The 23,172-nt window shown below is 45.7% G+C and overlaps 1 protein-coding gene across 3 annotated transcripts in view; it reads right to left on the bottom strand.

Annotated features, from left to right (window-relative positions):
- SFMBT2 (Scm like with four mbt domains 2) overlaps positions 1 to 23,172 on the bottom strand; it is a 194,804-nt gene that overhangs the window by 91,410 nt on the left and 80,222 nt on the right. For all 3 annotated transcript variants that reach the window (XM_077836919.1, XM_077836910.1, XM_077836926.1), the window contains exons 5-6: positions 9,878 to 9,966; positions 5,076 to 5,322 (exon numbers count right to left, since the gene is read on the bottom strand). In XM_077836919.1, the coding sequence (XP_077693045.1) occupies positions 5,076 to 5,322; positions 9,878 to 9,966 (336 nt within the window). The remainder of the gene's footprint in view (positions 1 to 5,075; positions 5,323 to 9,877; positions 9,967 to 23,172) is intronic.

Genomic DNA, 23,172 nt, shown 5'->3' with positions numbered 1-23,172 from the left:
TTTCCTTAGCTTCTTATTGTGTTTTATAAATTTACTAATGGCCTGCAATGTTTTATGTTCCCTACAGTGTCTGCAATGGAGCTAGGGGCAAGAGTAGGCGAGTGGCATTTATTATTCTTGCACCTGAGTAGGTGAAAATCAGTTGCAATTTTTGGGGCATAATCAACGAGCCTCAAAAGATAAAGGCGCATCTACCAGTCGCAATAACCAGCAAGCGATATTATGAACGCATTTCATTAGATATAGGCAGTTAGGTTACGTTGGCAAGTTTATGGACACTAAATTGCAGCGTTAAAAGAGCATAAAGCATTTTCTTTAAGTGATAGTGTTGCAGACAATTGAACAAAGTGTGCCGTGTCAATTTGTGTTTCGGACAACAAGAAACAAGACATTAAAATGTCTGCCGGTTCATCTTTAACTAGAAGGTCGCATGAAATGAGGCAAATCTGTCAAATCAAAATTTGGGGCCAGATTTCGAGCTGGTATCATTTCAATGGCGCTGTGCCAATTGACATCAGCTGAGCATCTGGTCCCAGGAATCCAAACTCATCCGGGGTCAGAGCCTCGTCCCATTCCAGCTCCTTTGTGCCAGATAAAGGGGCTTAAGGGGACCCTCAAACTCCTGATTCTAGCTGGGGAAGGATACTATCCTAGTGCAGGCTCTCTGACAGACAGCCATAAGGGCTGCCTTCTGAGGACACCCTTGCAAGCTTTGGCACAGAGGTCATGCCAGGGAAGGGGGTACGAGGAGTGTTTGGGGGTAGGCCTACCTGGATTCTGAGAAACGCTGTGCTGGCAGCCATCACTTAAACAGGTCCCCAAGGCTATCCAAAGTTACGCTGGGGCCTTCTCCAGATCCAGGGCAGCCCAGGCTTGGGAGGGCACAAAGGTGGCGTAAAGTCACCTTTGCCCACCTCCCCCTGGGATGCGAGTTGTGCATCGCGCCTCTAAGAAGCACAGTACAGACTCTCGCTCCTGAAACGCAATGTAATAAACAGCCAGCCCACCTCTGAAATAGCCACCCAAGCTGGAGTGATATTCAACTGATATTCAACTTAGAAAAAACATGGCATATTCACATAGGGAAATGAAGTTGATAGCCTGGAGGGACTGATCACAATGGCGAGACGTTGATTTACACCAGCTGAGGATCTGGTCTTGAGGACCTGATCCTGTGAGGTGACAGGCACCCTCACTTCTCATGGGGAGATAAGGGTGGCAGGCACCTCACAGGATCAGAAAGGATACACATAGGTTGGCTAAGATAGTTGGGGGTGCCTACATCCAACACACCCAGAGGGTGTAAAGAGCAAGGACAGATGGAAGCCCGTGGGAAGGAACCAGGGAATAAAACTAGGAGTCCCATAATGACAGTAAAGGGACCGCCAGGAGGAACATGAGGGGAAACGCCCTGGCACTGATTTGGCTCTGGCACAATCTCCCAAGAAGATCCTCGCTTCAGCCCATCTGCACCTTCACTACATTCTTCACATTAGTTAACTGCCTTCCTGGGCTTGCCATGGGCTTTGCTGAACCGCCTAAGGGATGCAGTAGAGGAGATGGTCTCTTCAGGACCACAGGCCGATGAGGAGAGAAATCTCTTAGAAGATCCTGAGGAAAGGAGCTCTGGACGTACACCATAGGTACACTAACTCCTAGAAACCTGGCACCTTGGAAAAATTCACATGCCCTGCACACAGTGGGTGACATTCATCACTGCATAGAGAGCTCTAATTGGGACTTAAGTGGCCCATACCTGATGGCTGCCATCTTGACCATTGCAAAGAGAACTGAATTGGGAGCCGCCAAAGCTAAAAGCATCAGTTACTACAGTTTCAGCAAAAGCAGGAGCTGTAGAAGACTCCTATATTCTGTGGCTCATAAGAGATAGAAACCAGTAACACACACTCACTAGTGAGTGACACACAGACTTTCTGCTGGCCGTCTCTGCCCCTGGTGGAATTTCAGCCTGAATGTTTCAAGTTTTGTCTGTGGCCCAAAGTCTCCACTCACTGAGTGGCGGATGGCTGCCCGCATGGCCATTGCTTGGCAGGGATCCTTAGGAAATACTCGCCCGCATACAACTGACTTTCTTCTCAGCTGAACGCTGATGCTCAGCAAGTACGAAATCAAATGTTGTGTGCACAATCTGCAGGCATTTATCTCCAATCTAGGAAATAATTTAACACGCGTAAAAGGAAATTATGCTGCCACATAAGGAATTACTTACTGGAAATTATATTCAATTTGTTGCAGCCTCCATTTTTCTCTCCCAGATTAATGGTGTCTATTTAGTAACAATACAATATCTCTAATGAGTCTTGTAATCCTTTGTTTCTAAGCTGGACATCGAGTGGCCAAAAAACTGTACTGAGTATGAAGTGGGACTACCAGCACCTTTGTCTCTGCTCTGCTCCAGAAGCAGAGCAAACAACATAAGATCAGGGACCTCTAAGGGGCTGGTCCACAGTTATAAGACTAGAAGCCTAATCGATTTCACATTGCCATTTGACTTGTCCATAGAGTGGAGAGCATGACAGCTGGCAAAACAACTGGGGAATAGTAGGGATTAGGAAGGAACTAATCAGGAAAGAGCTGGACAGAGAGATAGGGACAGAAGCAAGGGCTTTGATTCTCCTCTCACACCAGTGTTACCCTGGTGTAACTCCACTGGAACAGAAGCTTAGCGGGTGTGACACAACGTACCTCCATTGAAGCCACTGGATGCTATAATGAAGAGCTGGCTTGCTGGCTTCAATGGTCATTTCAGATTTACACTAGTGTGTCAGTCGCCCACGTAACAGTGGGGGAACGATGGGGAGAAAGCAAAGAGCAAGGCGAGAAGGAAAGAGAGCAGGAAAATGAGAGAGAGAGAGAGAGAGAGAGAGAGAATAAGAACAGTGAAAGAAAGCCAAATAACTAAGTTAGAGAAAAGAAAAAGAAAAAAACAGACACTAAAAGGAGCCCAGAACAAAGGAAAGACAAGCAACGAGACAAACAAATATGAGAATGGAAGAAAAAAGCAGAAAGGACAGAGGTAACCACAACAGTCCCTACGTTGTGTTTACGGAGAATTAAGTTGGCCAGCAAGTCGTCAGAGACGAGCAATGAAAAGGTGGGGTTTTGTGACCCACAGACTACTACACAACACAAGGCTAGTCTACACGACACCAGCTCTGCTGACACAGCTATACAAGCAGAACCCCTCGTAGAGGTGCAGCATATGCTGACAGAAGGAGTTTTTCTGTTGGCATAGCAATATTCCCCTGCCTACCCCCCATGGTAGCACTCTTCTGTCAGTACAGCTACATTTACATGGTGGGGACGCTGGTAGTTTCTGGCATAGCTATGTCAGCTGGGGGGGAGGAGGGGGTTTCATATCTCTGACCAACAAAGCTATGCTGACAAAAATTTGTAACACTGACCTGCATCAATGTGTTCACCCTGGTAACTGCTCTAATGATTTGCAACACAGAAGGAAAGCAGCATTAAAAATACCTTCACAGGGATAATCCCCACTCTCCCACACTCAACATTTATTGAAATCAACAGAAAGACTCCTTCTATTACACATGGGACAACTGAAGCCCAGAGAGGTTAAGTGACCTGCCCCCAGGGACAAAGGAAGAGTTAGGGATAGAAAACACATCTCCTGTGCCTTAACTCAGAAATCATCCTTACTCCTCAAGGGGAATTTTGCCTGGTCTGGGGTTTCACTACAAGCCATAACTTGAGTTGAGGTAAACGTTTTGATGATGCTGAGTCAAGTTGCAAGTAAACCTGCAGGCTGCTTTGTGACTTGGGGTAGAAAGCATAACGCTGCAAACGTGCTGACTTTGCGATGCCATGCAAAATGTGCCATTGGCTGAGTTTCGTTTTGAGTTGTCGTCTTCGACTGAATCCGTAACTCGGGGCAGCTCTCAGGGGTGCAGATGAAAGTAACTCTCACCCAAGAGGAAAAGCATCGAAAAAAGATTTCCTTCAAAACGAAACTGACAAGATTTGCCCAGTCCAGCCCAACTTTACGGGGAAAATTCATCCCTCAGGCTGTCCCCTGAAGTCAAATTTGGTCCTACTCTAACATAGCAACAACGGACACAATTGGTATAAAAACTGCACATGCTTTAGGGGAACTGGAAAGTATAATCGTGGACTTGCAACTCTAAAAAGTCAGGCTTCTACCATCTGCACTAAAAGAAAGCTCCCTTAGCCAGCAGCAGTAGTAGGTCCCTTACCCTTTCTGGGAGTCTAGCCATTAGAGGGCACCACTCAGTTACTTACTTATACAAAGCCACTACACTATGGGTCTGGTTTTCCGCCTTTTCACTCCAATTTTACATTGCAGCAGTGCCATTAACTTCACTGGAATTATTTCTGGTTTACACCAGAATGAGACATTATGTCCCAAAACACATTTCTCAGGAGACTTTCATTATATTATTGTTATTATTACAATAGTGCTTAGAAGCTCCAGTCAGAGATCAGGTCCCTACTGTAGTAGGGACTGTACAAACATAGTAACAGACAGTCACTGCCCTGAAAAACAACGAGTTGTCCGGTGGCACCTTAAAGACTAACAGATTTATTTGGGCATAAGCTTTCGTGGGTAAAAAACCCCACTTCTTCAGATGCCCTGAAGAACTTACAACCTATCATAGCCAACTTAGACAAAGAGCTGGTCTACACTACAAGTTCTTGCACTGCAAACAAGAGCTGACTCTACCGTGCCCCAGCTTGCCATAAAGCCCACAGGAAGCCACTTTATCCCCATTTCATAGATGAGGGGCAGAGCAGTAAAGGGTTTTGCCCTTAGATTATATAGAAAATCTATGGTAGAGCGGGGAATTGAACCTAGGTCACCTAAGTCAGAGTCTGAGCCACAAAACCATCCACATGCCCTTCGCCCTTAACCAAATCCACCAGCCTAATAGGTTTAAACTGAGTAACTAGTGGTCAAAAAACCCTGACTGATAAACTAGAAGAAATGGACAGCAGACCCCACAGCATTCTCAGTGAACAAACAAACAGGTTTCAAATGTAAACGATGAGAGCATATTTTTAACAAGCCATTTTACCTGCAGGTGGGTCCATTCTGTATTTATTCTCTTGACACCAACCGACTGGTCGAAGTCTGCAATCCAAGTAAAACAACCACTGGTCATAGGATTCAGTCTCCTCCAATCCCACATAGCGAAGGCGTAATCTTCCTCCAACATTTTCAACCACACTAACTATCCAGTACTGAAAAGGGTTCTGGGAATCCTGCAGCTCTATTAAGGAATCAACTGTAATGAGGTCTACAGGGTTTTTTCCTCGCAGAGGCTGTTTGAATAGAAGCAAAACTCCTTATTTTAAATTTTATTTGAAGACGTCTCAAGGAAACAGACGACAGCAGAAGATTATTTTTGTTTTTCACACCATCATCCAAGCTATCAGCAAACAGTCTGTTCTCCTTCTCTTTTACCCAACGGCTTCCAAGTGCAAATTCAGAAGAAAACAGAAAACAACAGTTGTGCTAATTTCTCAACCAACAAAAAAATAAAATTGCAGTTGGACCTTTTAGGATTCTTAGGAATCCACCTAGTAGGATTCTTCCTAAGGACTCAAGGCCCAGTCCTGCTAGGGGATTTCACCCCCTCTGACTTTAAGTGGTGTTTAGGGTCTATATCCCATCACAGGACTGGGCCCTGAAATTAACCTAGAAGGCATGCTACTCAGAGCACGATCCTGAAAGCCCCCTGTGCACAGAGCTCTCATTCACCACGGACTTGATCCTGCTCCCACTGATGCCAGTGGCAATCCTCCCACTGATCTCAATGGGGGCAAGATTGGGGGAATTTGAAGGCCACTAAGTCCATGGAAGACACCCATTGACTTCAAAATGCATGAGATCAGGAGCTAAAAGACAGCGGATTTCTGGATCAGGCCCTCATAGCTGATTCTGTAAAGTGAAACAAGAGGTCCCAATGACAAGGTGTATTTCCTTACACACCGAGTACCTTCTAAGGCCCCAATCCTGCAAACACTTATGCACAGGCTCAGCTTTACCACTGCAGCACCGCCAACCTCAAGCACTCAAAACCATGAGTCAGGCTCTAAAAAAAAAAAAATCATGCAACTGGGATAAAAATCACGAGTGGGGTCCCCCCTCCCCAAAATAATAAATTGTGGATTCTTTTTATTTCCCTTCGGGTTTCTGAGCCTTTAGAGTGCACTTGACTCACATTTTCAAGCTTTTCTCTGAAATTCATGAGGGCTAGAAACATACTTTTTTTTTTTTTTAAATGAAAGCTAATATTCTCATGCACAAATCTCTTGATTCCAGGAGTTGGGGCTTTAAGAAACACACTAAAAAAATCGTTAGATTCACGATAAAATTCCGAGAGTTGGCAACCCTGTTTCTGCAAGCAGTCCCACAGCAATGAAATTAAGCATGTGCGTAAGTGTTTGAAAGATCAGGGCCTAAACTGTTAGCTGTTTGTGTACCAAGCCTGTTGAAGGAAACAGACAGTAAAAACCAATAGCTTTTATAGGGATTTCTAAAAGACTTTGCAAATGGTTCATACTAGGGCTGGTTGGAATAAAAAAAAAAGGGGGGGAAGCCAGGATTTGAAAAAAAAAATGTCCCTTTTTTCCCCATTCCAAAAATTTGCAAAAATTTGAAATTCAAACTTCAGCCAGCATTAGAGTTGATCAACAAAATGGAGAGGAGGGTTGGAATCACAATATTTCTTTTGGAATTTGTTCCCATTTATTTTTAATATTGTAAAAAATAAGTTTGAAATTGTGTAACATGAACATTTTCAACCAGCTCTGTGAATAGTTGACACATCTCAGTGCAATACATTTGCTTATAGTATTAGCAACTTTCTTATTGAATTTATTAAATGCATCCATACAATCTCAAAGGATCATGTCATGGCAAAATGCTGTTTCTAAATATAACAACATCATGGAATTCTGATTTAATGTGATTTTTCTTCCATACAGTTGCTTCAGTGCAATAAAACATTCTTTAACATCAAAGGATATAGTAACACTGTAATGACTTAATTTATTATAATAGATGTCTGGCCATTATAAAGCTAATATTGCTTCTCTGATCTGCACGCTAGAAGCTAAGCCAAACAATCAGTTGTCACTTATCCATGAGAGCAGAATGCTAACATTAATATTTGGATTGTATTGAGTATTAATTTTGAAAGTACAGCAAGAACCCTTTTATGAACAGCTCCATACAGAAAATTACCTTGTTAAATCAATATGCAATGATAACATGATCTGCAGTGCTGATTAACAGTAATTCTATTTACCAGTGGGTTACAAACTCAGCATGATGTCCTGTATTACCCACATACCTCGCACATAACAGAGCAGAACACCATTAAATACAAGATTGCAAATTGTTTCTATCCAAGCTGCTGTTTCCTCCCTCCACACTTCTGCCCTTGTTGCCTGCCTGTTTCTTCTACCAACATCAAAGGAGGTAGGGTAGAGCCCACAATAGGGGCTTATTCTGATCCCATTCACACTGGTTTGGAATTGCACCAGGGTGAGATGGGCATCAAGCCCTTAGGCTCTCTGCATAGTCTAGCTGGGAGCATGAAAGTGACTGTGGATCCACCTGCCGTGATGCTATGTCTACACTACACCTTATGTCGACATAACTTAGGTTGTGTAGGGGTGTGACTAACTGACCCCCTGAGTGGCATAAATTACACCAACATAAGTGCCAGTGTGGACAGCGCTGAGCTTCTACCGCCCGCAGGGGCTGGAGTAGACAAGCCGCTGGGAGAGCTCTCTCCAGCTAAGAGCAGCTACATTAGAGAGCTTACAGTTGCACCACTGTAGCCATGCCCTGTTTCTTTGAATGTTTAGGATTTTTGGCCTTGTGGACTGAAAAACCCTGGTGATATTCTACTAAGCCTACCCTGTGGCTAACTAGTGAAGTACCCACAGTCGTTAAAAACGAGTGTGTGTGTGTGTGTGTGACTTGCATGAGTGGGCAGAAGCAAAGCGATCAAAGCGAGGAGTGTCTTGAAATGCATCTGCATTTGAAAGGTAAATAAGTGTTTACACAGCTGTAAACCACACGTTTACTATGAATCCATCCAAGGCAGGGCAGAAGACCAATCTCCTCAGGGAATATCCCAGCACTGCAGATCCTGCAAGCTTGTTCTGTATATGTCTGAACCACTAGGCGGTGCTACCATACGTATTGCAGGCATCTCTTATCGCACCAGTTGTTACTGTAAGCGATTGCGCCTGCAGGAAAATCTTTCTGCCAAACCCCCAAGGAAGCATTCAGACGAGAGCACTGAGAGTCCTGACAGGGAAGCTGCCAATTTCACACAGTTTCAGGATGAAACCATAAATGGGGCCAAGATTTACTCGACGGGGACTGTGTGCCTTAGCACATCTTGCCACGACCCTGGTTTGGGATTGGCACTTTTAAGTAAGCCTGACATGGGGTGAGTTTGGCATGGATGTCGTTCACCTTGCAAACATGCTCGGTGCCTCGAGCTTCAACCAGCTGGCTGTGTTTTTACACGTCCCCTCATCTCACCTGAGCAAAACAGAGAGACTCCCTATTGCCAGCAGAGCTTTTGTGCACTAATCGCCAAATCCTGTCCCCAGAGTGACTGGACTTTGCGCTGGGGAGATCCAGGGGGTCAGAGGGAAAATGAATTCTCCCTACATGGGCAGAGCCACCCCACAGCTTTGTCTAGCATCGGCCTATGGACTGACCAGTGGATCCAGCGAATCTCCACCCCCACTTGTCTGCTGGCTCGACACCCTAACACCCGGCTGGCTGGAGAGACCTGTAGCGCTGTACTCCATGGGGCAGACCCCCTCAGGCCCCTCCCTCAAACTCCACAGTGAAGAGACGTAGATTCTTCTGCCTTTGGGGCTTCCTGTATCTCTTACTTGCGCCGACAGGTGATATGAACTCCCTCCTATAGGGTTCCAGTAGGAAGACACCTTTGACCTCAATGGGCACTGGATCAGCCCCATTAGGTTATGTCTACACTGTAGCTGGGAGGTGTGATCCTAGCATGGGTAGACAGACTCACGCTAGCTCTCCTTAAGTTAGTGAGCTAAAACTAGCAGCGTGGATGTTACGGCAGGAGCGGCGGCTCAAGCTAGCAGCCCAAGACCATGCCCACCTGGCCCCCGGGTCCAAACTGAGGTGGTTACCCCAATCATAGAATATCAGGGTTGGAAGGGACCTGAGGAGGTCATCTAGTCCAACCCCCTGCTCAAAGCAGGACCAATCCCCAACTAAATCATCCCAGCCAGGGCTTTGTCAAGCCTGACCTTAAAAATATTTAAGGAAGGAGATTCCACCACCTCCCTAGGTAACGCATTCCAGTGTTTCACCACCCTCCTAGTGAAAAAGTTTTTCCTAATATCCAACCTAAATCTCCCCCACTGCAACTTGAGACCATTACTCCTCGTTCTGTCATCTGCTACCACTGAGAACAGTCTAGAGCCATCCTCTTTGGAACCCCCTTTCAGGTAGTTGAAAGCAGCTATCAAATCCCCCCTCATTCTTCTCTTCCGTAGACTAAACCATCCCAGTTCCCTCAGCCTCTCCTCATAAGTCATGTGTTCCAGTCCCCTAATCATTTTTGTTGCCCAAGCCGCGGCCCCCGCTGCTATGTCCACACAGCTATTTTTAGCGGGCTAACTTAAATGGAGCTAGTGAGAGTCTATCTACCTATGCCAGGATCACACCTCCCAAGTGCAGTGCAGACACACCCAAAGGGGATACACAGACACTGCAAGCACAGAGCCCTATATTTTAATGTTGAACATTGCTATAATACAAACATTGTGCCATGTTATTAAATATAAACTGCAATCTAATACATACGCCTTCCAGTAAATTTGCAGGTGCCGTTCGGGAACCTGTCAGATCGTGTATAAGAAATGCCGTCCAGTCGGTGTACTTCTCTTTGATTGCTGGGGGAAAAAATAAAAGAAACATTTAGCACTGCAGAGGACGCCACGTACATTATAGAGCCACTTTCCATGGTCACGACAAGTATGGCCATGGGCTTATCAGCTCTGGGCGTTTGCTGTATCCAACAGAAAACAGAGCCAAGAGTTTAAAGTTTTAGATGCAAATACAGTTTGCACTATGAAAGAATAGGCCCCAAAGAGTCCACACGCACACACACAGAGTCATATCCTTAGCCGGTGGAAGTAGGTGTCGCTCCATGGAAGTCAAGGACATTGATTTACACCAGATGAGGAGGCGGATGACCAGTGGCATCTTCCCAATCACAAGCTTCATGTTCACCACTTAGGCTCACACTTGTTATTAAAAGGTATCTCTGAATGTTTTATAAATCACCCCAGAGGACAAAAGCCATGATCACATCCAACCCACTGACAAGGCAGTAACATGGAAACTCCACACCGCATTCTTCCCAGGTAACAGACAAAGCAGCCCTTAGGACATCACTAACTAGCTACTGAATAAATATGTTTGTGAAAAGCTAAGGAAGGATTGAATCAAATTCCTAGGTACTTCTATTCTGCTTCACAATATCTGATCCACTATCTTCTAGCCAAACAACACACACCTGTATCTTCTTAGGATTTAGCATTAACTAATTTGTTAGATTTAAGCTGGAATTTACAAAGCCATCTGTGGGATTTAGATACGCAATTCCTTTTAAAAGGAGTGGAAACTGGGCACTCAAGCCCCTTCGGGAACTCAGAAAGCCTCCGTCTTAGTACAAAAAACCTCCTGTAGTTAATCTTGTGTTTTTGCAACTGATGAGCTCTGAGGATACATTCTAATTTCACCTGCCTATAATTGGGAGTTAGAGATCAGATTTTTTTTTCAGACCCAATTTACACAAGGGTTAGATAATATACTGATAAACAGAGATACTGTTATATTTCTAAACATAGCAATGTTAGCTGCAAAAGAAAATAAATTATAGTCAAAGGAAAATTGGAAGCTTCATTCAGAACAAGCAACTGGATAGAGGATTTAGAGACCATCATCCCCTAGCAGCATGCAGTAACTATAGTGCTAAAAACACAGGGTCAGATCCTCAGCGACTGTTGGCTGGCATAGCTCCACTGACGTCAATGAAGCTATGCCAGCTTACACCAGTGGAAGATCTGGCCCAACTGATGTGGAATCCTTTTGTTTGCGGTCTGAGAAACTTTCAGATTAGCCAAGAAAGCTTAAAATCCTGATTGTAAATCTTGGAAATCATATCATATTCTTTTGCATTTTTGTACAGCACCTTCCACACTGGATTTTCTAAGCACTTTGTAAATATTAATTAGATGGCACAACCTGAGAGGTTGGTATAATCCTGGAGAAACTGAGGCAGGTAGCAGTTGCATGCCAAGTTTCCTGACAGGGTGCCTACCCTTTTGAAGGTGCAATATATACCTGCAAAACTTCTATCTGCTTTTTTTTGCACCTGCAACACATGTGGTGGATGCAAATCTGAATGCTTGCATCTCTAACAAGGCTGTTTGCACTTGCAGTCGGGTAGCTAGAGCGACAAGTATTCAGATTTCTACAGTATGTCAAGTGCAGACACAACAGTGCAAGCGCAAATGTTGCAGGCTCAATTTTCACTTCGAGATGAGGAGTCCAGGCCGAAGCCCTTTTAAACAAGTACAATAACAGGGTTCAAAAAAGAACTAGATAAATGCATGGAGGACAGGTCCATCAATGGCTATTAGCCAGGATGGGCAGGAATGGTGTCCCTAGCCTCTCTTTGCCAGAAGCTGGGAATAAGCTACAGGGGATGGCTCACTTGATGATTATCTGTTCTGTTCATTCCCTCTGGAGCACCTGGCATTGGCCACTGTTGGAAGACAGGACACTGGGCTAGACGGACCTTTGGTCCGACCCTGTAGGGACATTCTTACCCTTTAGTGACTTGCCCGGGGGTGCCCAGTACGTCTACGCCACTATGAGAAAGCCACTATGAGAAATAACTCAGAACTTAAAGCATCATCTTGGGAACTGATTTTCTCATACACTCCGGCCACCTTATGCTGCTCTGGTGGCAGAGAAGGACCTTAAAGGGTATGTCTCTGCTGCAATCCCAGGGTACAAGTGCACCTCGCAGAGATATACCCAGCCAGCTATCTAGCCAGCTTAGGTACCGGAAGAGCAAAGCTGCAGCAACCCGGTCTTCAGCGGCAGCTGTACAAGCCCGCCTGGAACCCTGGGAAATCACTTGTGGGGCTAGCCTGTGCTGAAGGCCTCACCGCTCTAGTACCTGAGCTTAGACAGGTCTCTGCAAGCGGCAATCGCATCCTGGGATTGCAGTGTAGACATAGCCTAAGAGGGTAGAAGTGCCCTCCGGGAAATGCCCCCAGCATACAAAGGCTCCAGTGCCCCAACACCCAGTCCCAACACAGGGAGCACGTCACGAGCAGGAAAAGGGTGTGGCCAGAGGTCATTGCGATCTGCCTCTTTTTTTGATTCTCACGGCCCACAAGGCAGAATGGGAGTCAGAGGAGCTCAGAATCCTCTCTCACTGAGAAGGCCCGCAGGCTTGTCTACACATAGTGCTATTCCGGAATTGATCATAGAATCATAGAATCATAGAATATCAGGGTTGGAAGGGACCCCTGAAGGTCATCTAGTCCAACCCCCTGCTCGAAGCAGGACCAATTCCCAGTTAAATCATCCCAGCCAGGGCTTTGTCAAGCCTGACCTTAAAAACTTCCAAGGAAGGAGATTCCACCACCTCCCTAGGCAACGCATTCCAGTGTTTCACCACCCTCTTAGTGAAAAAGTTTTTCCTAATATCCAATCTAAACCTCCCCCACTGCAACTTGAGGCCATTACTCCTCGTTCTGTCATCTGCTACCATTGAGAACAGTCTAGAGCCATCCTCTTTGGAACCCCCTTTCAGGTAGTTGAAAGCAGCGATCAAATCCCCCCTCATTCTTCTCTTCTGCAGGCTAAACAATCCCAGCTCCCTCAGCCTCTCCTCATAAGTCATGTGTTCTAGACCCCTAATCATTTTTGTTGCCCTTCGCTGGACTCTCTCCAATTTATCCACATCCTTCTTGTAGTGTGGGGCCCAAAACTGGACACAGTACTCCAGATGAGGCCTCACCAATGTCGAATAGAGGGGGACGATCACGTCCCTCGATCTGCTCGCTATGCCCCTACGTATACATCCCAAAATGCCATTGGCCTTCTTGGCAACAAGGGCACACTGCTGACTCATATCCAGCTTCTCGTCCACTGTCACCCCTAGGTCCTTTTCCGCAGAACTGCTGCCTAGCCATTCGGTCCCTAGTCTGTAGCGGTGCATTGGATTCTTCCGTCCTAAGTGCAGGACCCTGCACTTATCCTTATTGAACCTCATCAGATTTCTTTTGGCCCAATCCTCCAATTTGTCTAGGCCCTTCTGTATCCTATCCCTCCCCTCCAGCGTATCTACCACTCCTCCCAGTTTAGTATCGTCCGCAAATTTGCTGAGAGTGCAATCCACACCATCCTCCAGATCATTTATGAAGATATTGAACAAAACCGGCCCCAGGACCGACCCCTGGGGCACTCCACTTGACACCGGCTGCCAACTAGACATGGAGCCATTGATCACTACCCGTTGAGCCCGACAATCTAGCCAGCTTTCTACCCACCCTATAGTGCATTCATCCAGCCCATACTTCCTTAACTTGCTGACAAGAATACTGTGGGAGACCGTGTCAAGAATACTGTGGGAGACCGTGATGCATGGGTGGACACACTTATTCTAGAATAGGAATGTCCATACATGAAGTTACTTAGGGATAGTTATTGTACTTGAAGTTCACACCCTACATTGATTCAAATTAGCTTGCAAGTGTAGACAAGCCCCCAAAAGTCAGCTGAAAGCAATTCTGGCTGTTGGTGCCAGGTTCCACAGGAGAGTCAAAAGCAACGCATAATGACGGGTATTGAAGGTGCTGATAGATTTAATTTTATCTGCATGAATGTGCAACTTCTTTCCACTACCCAAAGGCAAAGGCAGCTTCCATATCATATCCAGCTCGGAAGCCCGACAGGCTAGGCTCCAAACAAATGGAAAGAATACAGCTGCTGCAGAAGTTGGCCTGACACTACTTTCTTCCTGACCTTCCCCACAAAGTGAAGGCTGGACCTTGGGAGATAATTTATGCCATTTGTCTTGAACAAGGGCTGGGCCACCCCCAATTTGAAGATTACTGGGCCCAGACTTTGCTCACAGGCTTTCACCAACAAAGGCAGCACAATTCCTCAAGGCCACCAAGAAGTAAATTTTTACACAGGTTTGCCACTTCCTGCTCCTTCCCAGAGGAAACCACATTGAGTCAGCTGCATTCTGGGCCTTCCTTAACTAAAAGGATTTGCTTCTTTGTGATTAGGCTGCAGCGTTCCTGAACCAAAAGCTTCAGGCAGCCCCATAAGATACCAGCCCATCATTTTACCCTGCTCTGTACACAAGGGAAAGTCACCTGTTAATTCACTGATAGGAGTGATAATGCTGTTAGCTGGCCTACAGCCAGACTGACGGGAATCCAAAACCTTCTGAGCGCTTGCAAATCAGAGCCATTAATTTGCTGTCGCGCTCATTTCTCCAGAAGTTATGGGGCTTGAGAAAGTAGCGAAATAGCTCCATAATCTGAAATTTTATGCCAGACTTAAATGTAGGAGTAAATTCTGATATTTGGTGGGAACTGAAACTGTCTAGTCTGTTTATCTGAGTATTTCTGAGACACCTAATGATGCTGCTGTGCTAGGTAAGGACCAACTACCAAGGACCTGATCTAGCTCCCACTGAAGTGAGTCGAATGCTGCAGCTGACTTTAGTGGGAACAGGACTGGACCTAAAAGGTGTCAAAAGATGAAATAATTCCACCAGAGACCCAAAAGCCATGGGAGAGATTGTGCCCTTATGCACAACTCTGTGTAGGCCGCAGCACCCGCAGACTAACCTCTTCTTCCTTCTTGCTCTGAAGGTGAAGTGATTTACTGCAGCCCTTCAAAGATGCAACCTATTCCCCTTCCCCAGCCACCAGAGCATTGGGGGAGGAGGAGCCATGTCTCCACTGAATCGCTGTCCCCTTGCTCGCTAAAGGGAGTGAGTGGAATTCAGCCACTGCACTCCACACAGCACATGAAGATCTGGGTAAGTCTAGCAAGGTAGTCTAGGAAGGGAGCTTACTGCACAGTCGTGCGAGGGCTATTCACAAGCTGGCCCTAGATCAGTACCTGTTTTCAAGTGCATGGGGGTCAGTAGCATTTCTACCATTAGCGATACACCGATCAGTATTTGGTAGCTGAGGTAATACCCCTGGATGCTGTATTGTTCTAACCATGGATCGCATTCATTCTGTGCAGCATTTCACATGTCCCAGACACAGGCTGAACATTTACCTGAGGACTCCTCTCCCCGCCCCCGTGAGGCAGAAAACGTTTATTCTCCCCATATGACCCACCCGGAAACCGAGGCGCAGACAGATCAAGCACCAAAATGCCGAATGTGGGCATTCACTTCGAGTGCCCAAAGTGAGCCTAATATCCAGAGGCGCTCAGCACCCACAACTCCAAGTGAAGTCAATGAAAGCCACGGGTGCTCAGCGTCTCTGGAAAAAAATCAAGCCCAGAGGGTCTCCAGGAGGAGAGCCAAAACCAGAGGCTGCTTTTGTCCAAGGGGCCTGATCCAAAGCCCTTTGAAGCCAACAGGAGCTATTAACTAATGAGTTTTGGGTTAGCTGTGCAGAAGTTCTGGTAGGGGAGTCAGCGCTGTTTCTAGGTCTGAGCCCCATTTCTCAATGCTTTGGGCATTTGTCGTGGGGTAGCACTTTGACCACTGACTCTTAAGCCCCTAGGCGCTGATGGGCAGGAAAGCAGGCATATGGGGGTGATGGCAGCTGATCAGCAGCTCGAAAAATGCCAGTGAAGCCTCCATGGCAGACTTAGGAGTCTAAAGAGGCAGATAGGTGCTGAAGGACATTTAGAAATCTGGCCCCTGACATGCCAAAGTGAGTGACAGAGACAGGATCAGAACTCAGGACTCCCAACACTGGCTCTTTCCTCTCCTATGCGCCTTCTTTAAAAGCCCATTCTCTAATGGCATTTGAACTATGTAGTCAGTTTTACAGAGCCAAAGATCTTCCAAATGTATTTAAATTAGCGAAATTAAAAGTACTGTATCTTAGCTTGTGTAAAATAATGATTAAACTAGTCTCTAACTTCCCCATATCTTATGTAGCACCATTTTTGCATCAATTTCTCTGGCGGAACCAGGAGATTTATGGCCTTTAATATATTTAAAGCACAGCAATAGCTGGAAGAGAAACTATGTATAAATGCCTTCTTTTTTCACCATTCCTGGTCTCTGTTCTATTCCTGTCTGCTTGCTTTAGAATCAGAAACTCCAGTCTAATCTGAAACACCAGTGGGAACACAGGAATTGCCATATAGAATCAAATCAGAACAACGGTCCAGGTAGTCTAGTATCCTGTCTCTAATAATGGCGAGTGGCAGATTCACCAAAGGAAGCTAGCCGAGCTATGGGACAACAAGCTGCATTGTATTTTGGCTCACACATCAATTAAGTTGTCAGCCCAGTTCTGACGCTGACGCTTTGTGCTTAGTGATGATGTGGGACGCAGACAGAACCCAGTTTGGAATTTTCAGGGCTGGCAGGCAGAAAAAAAACCACCCAGGATTTTCCAAATGCCTAGTGATTTTGGATGCATCAATTTTCAGCTGCCCAGTTTTCAGAAAGTGCTATACACCCGGCCCCTTGTAAATCAAGCCCCTTTTAAGCTGTCTCTACCTGAGTACCCAAAATCACAATGCACTTTTTATAATCTTGGCCTTTGTTTTTTTACACTGATTTCAACCAACTCAACAGCAGTTGCCTGACTTCCTCACGGTCATCTCTTTTGGGTCTTTGTCCTAACTGCTCTCATTTTCTTTTTTCTAATAGTGATCCATGGGGCTGAGGTAACTTTGTGTCTCTTCCTTCGACAGGGACATGTTTATTGCAGACTCTTCTTAGGTTCTCCCACACAGGACCCGTCATGCTGAATCTATCTGTAGGATCTAAGCCAACCTCTGCCATTTCACGGAAGTCAGATCGAACAAAGAAAGCCAGCTCAACAAATTCTTTCAAACAGCTTTCTTTCATCCAGCACGGTAGTTTTCTCCTCATAATTCACTACAGAAGCAATGCTTTACCAAGTGATCACTGAAACCTTTAGACAGACTCCCACAGATTTTTGGGGGGGAAGGGGAAGTAGAGTGTAGCCAACTGATTCAAAGCCACGCAGACAGCATTGCATGTTCACTTTGGTGGGGTTTTTAAATTAACTGCTCTCATCCAAATTCTGATCACAATGCATTTATATTCTCATCATCTCTTTGAAAGCCATTCAGCATTACTTCTGCCTGTACTGTGTGCCACTTACACAGACGAGGTGGGTGAGGTAATATCTTTTATTGGACCAACAACACTGTATGAGACTTTATACTGACAGGAAACATCCTTTGCTTTGTAAATCCAATAGATTTCCGGTTCGGAGACTTTAAGATGGTTTTGCTGGGGTGGAGACTCTGATCTGGTGTTCAATGTGTGAATTCACTCTGGGTAGGGATAAGCGCCCAAGGTCGTCTGCATCATTTAACCCTCTGCAGTGGAGCTGTGCAGAGGATCCCTCCCAAAGAGACCTATGCACAAAAAAGAGGGGTGGCTCTAAATAGGCCAGCAGACAAGGCAGCATTCAAGGTGGGCTGGGGTGTTGCCATGGGACTACAATGGAACTATTCATGGTACTGTGTGTTCTTCGAATGCTTGCTCGTGTCCATTTCAATAGACGTGTGTAGGAAGGTTTTACCCGAGCGGTCCCCGTCGGGTCGGCTGTGGAGCCCCCTGGAGTGGTGCCTTCATGGCGGTGCATATAGGTCCCTGACGACCTGCTGCCTGCTCAGTTCCTTCTTGCCGGAATACTCCGACAGAGGGGGAGGCGGGCGGGATTTGGAATGGACATGAGCAACACATCTCAGAGAACAACAGTTACAAGATGGTAAGTAACTGTTTTTTCTTCTTTGAATGCTTGCTTGTGTCCATGCCAATAAGTGACTCCCAAGCAGTTTCCCCGGAGGAGGGGTCAGAGTTTACAGAGTTGCTGAATGCAGGACTGCCCTGCTGAAGGCCGCATCGTTTCTCGCCTGTTGACCGATGGTGTGGATGGAAGACAACTTTGCTGCCTTGCATATGTCCTGAATAGGGACTTGCATGCAGAATGCGGTGAAGAAGCCTGCACTGTTGTGGAGTGCGCCCTCAGTGCTGGGGCAGGGATCTTAGCCAGGTCATAGCACATTCTGATGCAGGACGTGATCCACAACCACATAGAATCAGAGTTACGAGATGGTAAGTAACCGCGTCATAGTCTCAGTGCAGGATCAGGCCTTGAGACAGAGGGTGTGTGCACCATTGCCCTCAACTGGATGGAATGTTAGATCTGTTCCAGCATATGTGATTTCGTTTCCCATGAAACACACGTCTACAGAGGATACAAACAGCTACACTAACAGATCTCCTGTAGCTCAAGTTGTGCAACCCTGTGTTATTTGGAGAGGTTTAGCAGGTGACCTTGGAGCCACAGATTGGTTGCACATAGGTAGGCTTGGAAGAATTAATTTTTTCTTGGTAAATGTTGATCAATGTCAATTTCACCATAAGCACACATACACTGTCGACTGTCATTAAATAACTATAATCTAACCCTCCTATTGTCTGGCATCCTCCCAGCTCCCCACCACTGTGAACATTTAAATTGATAAAAACAAAAACAAAATACTTAAAACCCACAATTTTGCACAACTGAAAGTGTAAGTCAATAAAAATTGGAAAAAATGCATAAAATAAACCAATATTATCCACTTAAATTATAAAATAAAAGATCTAATTCTGCCAAGTCTACACATAAGTGTATGTGCAAGTGCTTCTTTGGGGCCTTCTTCACTGAATTCAGGAATCAGTGCAAATGTTCTTCCTTTCTCTTCTGGGGCTAGAAGGCCAGCCATATTTTCACCTACACTGAATCCTATTAAAGACTTTTTTTTCCAATAAAAATGCAACTGAAGCAACTGAAGAAAAGTAAACTGGTTAGAAACATAGGGACAGGTTCTGCTCTTCCTTGCATCCACAATACATCCACACTAGCTGGACTAATGCCACTGGAACCACTCCAGATTTACGCTGGTGTACAGAGAGCAAAGTTCAATGCAAAAGCTCCATCTGCAGAAAGCCCTTCTTTACTGCATCACTCTTCTGCACGCATCTTCCATGTGTAAAATACAAAGCTCCACTACCCCCTTAAACCGGAGAACATTCATTTCAAACAGTAGCTCCCAATTTGGAAATAAAAAGAAAAGTGAGCAAATGCAATTTTTAAAGCACAGTAAAAAACAATCAACTACTTTAACACAAAGGCTGCATTTATTCCTTGGACCTTACTGAGAGTCTTAGGAGGGATTTAAGGCTTAAATGGGGTTCAGAGCCACCAAAAATGTGTACCATGCACAAAAACAATTTCAGAGCTTCTTTCAAATCTGCCCCCTATACAACCTCACCTCGCCGTCACCTCTAGTCTTAGGACTGTCCTAATTCCCCACTTGCTCCCTGTGCTCCTCTCACCTCACTTATCCATTCATCTCCTTTTCCTGGGCAAAGGATTCTGGGACACACTGGGGAATTAAAGGCTGCAGACAATCGCACACAAATAGGGCAGGTGAGCTGCTGAGGGCGGGTTGCTGGGTTAAATGGTGCAGGAAGCTGTACATGGTATCCCTAGAGCCAGTTACCCCAGTAGCCTTTCTCCAGTCTTCACCGTCAGCTCTTCAGAAAAAGGACTTTGTTAGTGCTAGTAAGACCTCAGTTGGAGTGTTATGTCCAGTTCTGGGCGCCACATTTCAGGAAAGATGTGGACAAATTGGAGAAAGTCCAGGGGAGAGCAACAAAAATAATTAAAGGTCTAGAAAATGTGACCTATTAGGAAAGATTGAGAAAATTGGGTTTGTTTAGTCTGGGGGGAAAAGAAGACTGAGGGGGTACATGATAACAGTTTTCAAGTACACCTCTACCCCGATATAACGCGGTCCTCAGGAACCAAAACATCTTACCGTCTTATAGGTGAGACCGCGTTATATCGGGGTAGGGAGAGGAACCGCTCCCCGCCCCAGCTCACCTCCGCTCCGCCTCCACCTCCTCCCCTGAGTGCTCCGCTGCCACTCCGCTTCTTCCTCCCTCCCTTCCAGACTTCCCTCGCCAAACAGCTGATTGGCGCGGCAAGCCTGGAAGGGAGGAGAAGCGGAGCTGCGGCGCGCTTGTGGGAGGAGGCGGAGTGGAGGTGAGCTGGGGGCGGGGGGGTGCAGCAAGTAAGGGCGGGGGTGCAGAGGAACCGCTTACGGTAACACGAATTCAGATATAAGGAGGTAAAGCAGCCCCGCTCCTCGGAGAGCTGCTTTACCGCGTTATATACAAATTTGTGTTATATCGGACCGCATTATATCGCGGAAGGGTGTACATAAAAAGCTGTTTCAAGGAGGAGGGTTGAAAAATTGTTCTTCTTAACCTCTGAGGACAGGACAAGAAGCAAGGGGCTTAAATGGCAGCAAGGGAGGTTTAGGTTGGACATTAGGAAAAACTTCCTAACTGTCAGGGTAGTTAAGCACTGGAATAAATTGCCTAGGGAGGTTGTAGAATCTAAGTCACTGAAGGTTTTTAAGAACAGATTAGACAAACAACTAACAGGAGTCCTGCCGTGAGTGCAGGGGACTGGACTAGATGACCTACTGAGGTCCCTTCCAGTCCTACACTTCTATGATTCTATATAAACACACTAGAGAGCTGGTAGCTAATTGGAAACTGTTGTTTCAGCAGTGCTGATAACACGATAACAATAGAGGGGAAAAGGCACAAGTGCTCCCATTAAAATAACAGACTGTAATGTTGGGGCTGAAGAGCAATACATGCTGTGGTCGAGTGGATAGACCATGGGCCTACGAGCCAAGAACCTACTGTTCTATTCGTGCCAGTGACTCACTCTGTGATACAGCGGCAACCTATTAACCTCGCTGAGCCTTAGTTTGCCCATTTGTATGATGGGGATAATATTTATCTAGCTCACAAGGGAGTTAAGAGACTATGTTTGCAATCCCATGAAACCCTTGTGTCTGAAGAGCTATATTCAGTAAGACCAGGTATTACTACAATATTGCCAACTCTTGGGAGTTTCATGATAGTTGGTCCTTTTTTTAAAGCCACAGCTCCTGGAGTACATGAGGATCCTGGTTTTTTCTTTTTCTTAAAAATAATTGGCTAGCTGTAGAGAAAAGCCCATAGCCTACTGGCTCAAAAACCAATAAAAAGAACCCACGTTTGTTTAAAATCTCATGATTTTTAAGCCAATTTTATGATTGAGGAGAGGTGGGGCGGGCTGACTCATTCTTTCTGAATGCTTGGGATTGGCAATCTACGTGATACATTTTCTCCTCCACCAGTCACAGGATTCATACTCTGCTTTTGGTTTCCAGTATCAGCAAGTGGGTCAACAATAGCTTCTTTTGCCACCAGCAGCACTGTACAGTAGGCAAATCGACAATTTCTTCCATTAGACTCTCTTATCTTCCTAGGTTCCATTCCGGCACTTTGTCCTTGAAAGAACAAAAACAACCAGCCCAGAGGCAATGATGATCAAAGCTCAGGTTAGGCGGATGGGTCATGTGATCAGAACGGGTGGTGATAGACTCCTGGAAAAAGTCCTCTATGGTGAGCTGAAACTCGGCAAGCCCAAGAAGAACAGTCAAAGTAAACACTTCAAAGACGCGCTTAAGCAAAATCTCAGCTCATGTGGTACACTGATAACTTGGAAGACACAGCCAAAGACAGATCTGAATGGAGAACCACTACCGATGAAGGTTGTGCAACACTTTGACAAAGACAGATGTGAAAGACTGATTGAAAAAAGAATCAAGTGTCATGCCAAATCTTCAGTGGGATCCTAAACATTCTTATATGATGTCTGTTTGCAAGTCTTGCTCTGCACAGATCGGACAGTACAGCCACAAGAGAACACACAAGATACCGTGACAACATTGCTGCATAGGATGGACAGCCATATGGGTATCACTGTCCATTGCTTCCCTCCTTGAGTCTCAGAAATACTTTCCTTGCCATAATAAACAGGGGAAACATTTCCATGAATATCACGTAGGGTCACTGTATTAAACGGATGTGCAATTTCCCAGCACGGCCATCGTTCATTTGGAGGTTATTGTAAATCCCACTCTCTTTATTACACACACCGTTCATCTGCATCCCTGCACGAGGACGCTCTTTCACAATAAAGAGGTTACTCTACTGAGGATGTGTAGTAGAGCTCCCAAAGCTGCAAACTTCATTCACAAAGAAAGAGCCGACTGATATTTACATGGACAGACATTGCTGCAGGAGCAGGGAAATTTTTTTTTTTTTTTGCTTCAGCTGATAATCCACTTTAGTGTAACTATGGCAGGAGCAAGTGAGGGGCAGTGTGATGAGACAAGCTGGGTAGAAATGGGAAGGGAACTATGGAGAGGAAGAAAGTCGTAGCTACATTACCTGCAGAGAGCATATATTGTTCCCTGAGCCTGCACAAGGCCCTTAGTGTGAACTTCATGGGAACAGAGCGAATTGGAAGGAAGGCATCTCTATACAGCATGCCAGGCTCACCTACCAAGAGATTTCCTGGCAGGAGGCAGTTGAATCCGCATTAGCTCCCCTCCTAGCCTTTGTCATCCCTCAAGGTGGGGGTTTTAGGGTTCAGGCTCGGGAAGGGCAGCTGGGGAGCATGGCCTAAAGACAGGCTTCCTACGTGAGCAACCCAATATCCACAAGGAGAGTATGGTTTCCCTGTGCGACTCCAATGGCCCCGTTTGAGAAATCCAAGTTCCACATTCAATAGAGTTCACACCAACAGCAGAGCACTTAGCCACGATCTTTAAATATCTTAATAAAACAGCATCTTAAGCTCTACCTGTTCCAAGGAAGAAATGCTGTGGTCTAGTGAGCAGTGCACAGGTTGCAGACCGAGACTACCTGGGATCTAATCCTAGCTCGGGGCAAGTCACTCCACCTGATCCAAACGCCAGTG

The sequence above is a fragment of the Eretmochelys imbricata genome, chromosome 1, assembly GCF_965152235.1.
Source record: "Eretmochelys imbricata isolate rEreImb1 chromosome 1, rEreImb1.hap1, whole genome shotgun sequence".
NCBI lineage: Eukaryota > Metazoa > Chordata > Testudines > Cheloniidae > Eretmochelys > Eretmochelys imbricata.
Note: the sequence above shows the minus strand (reverse complement) of the source record. Positions and strands in the feature narration are given on the sequence as shown.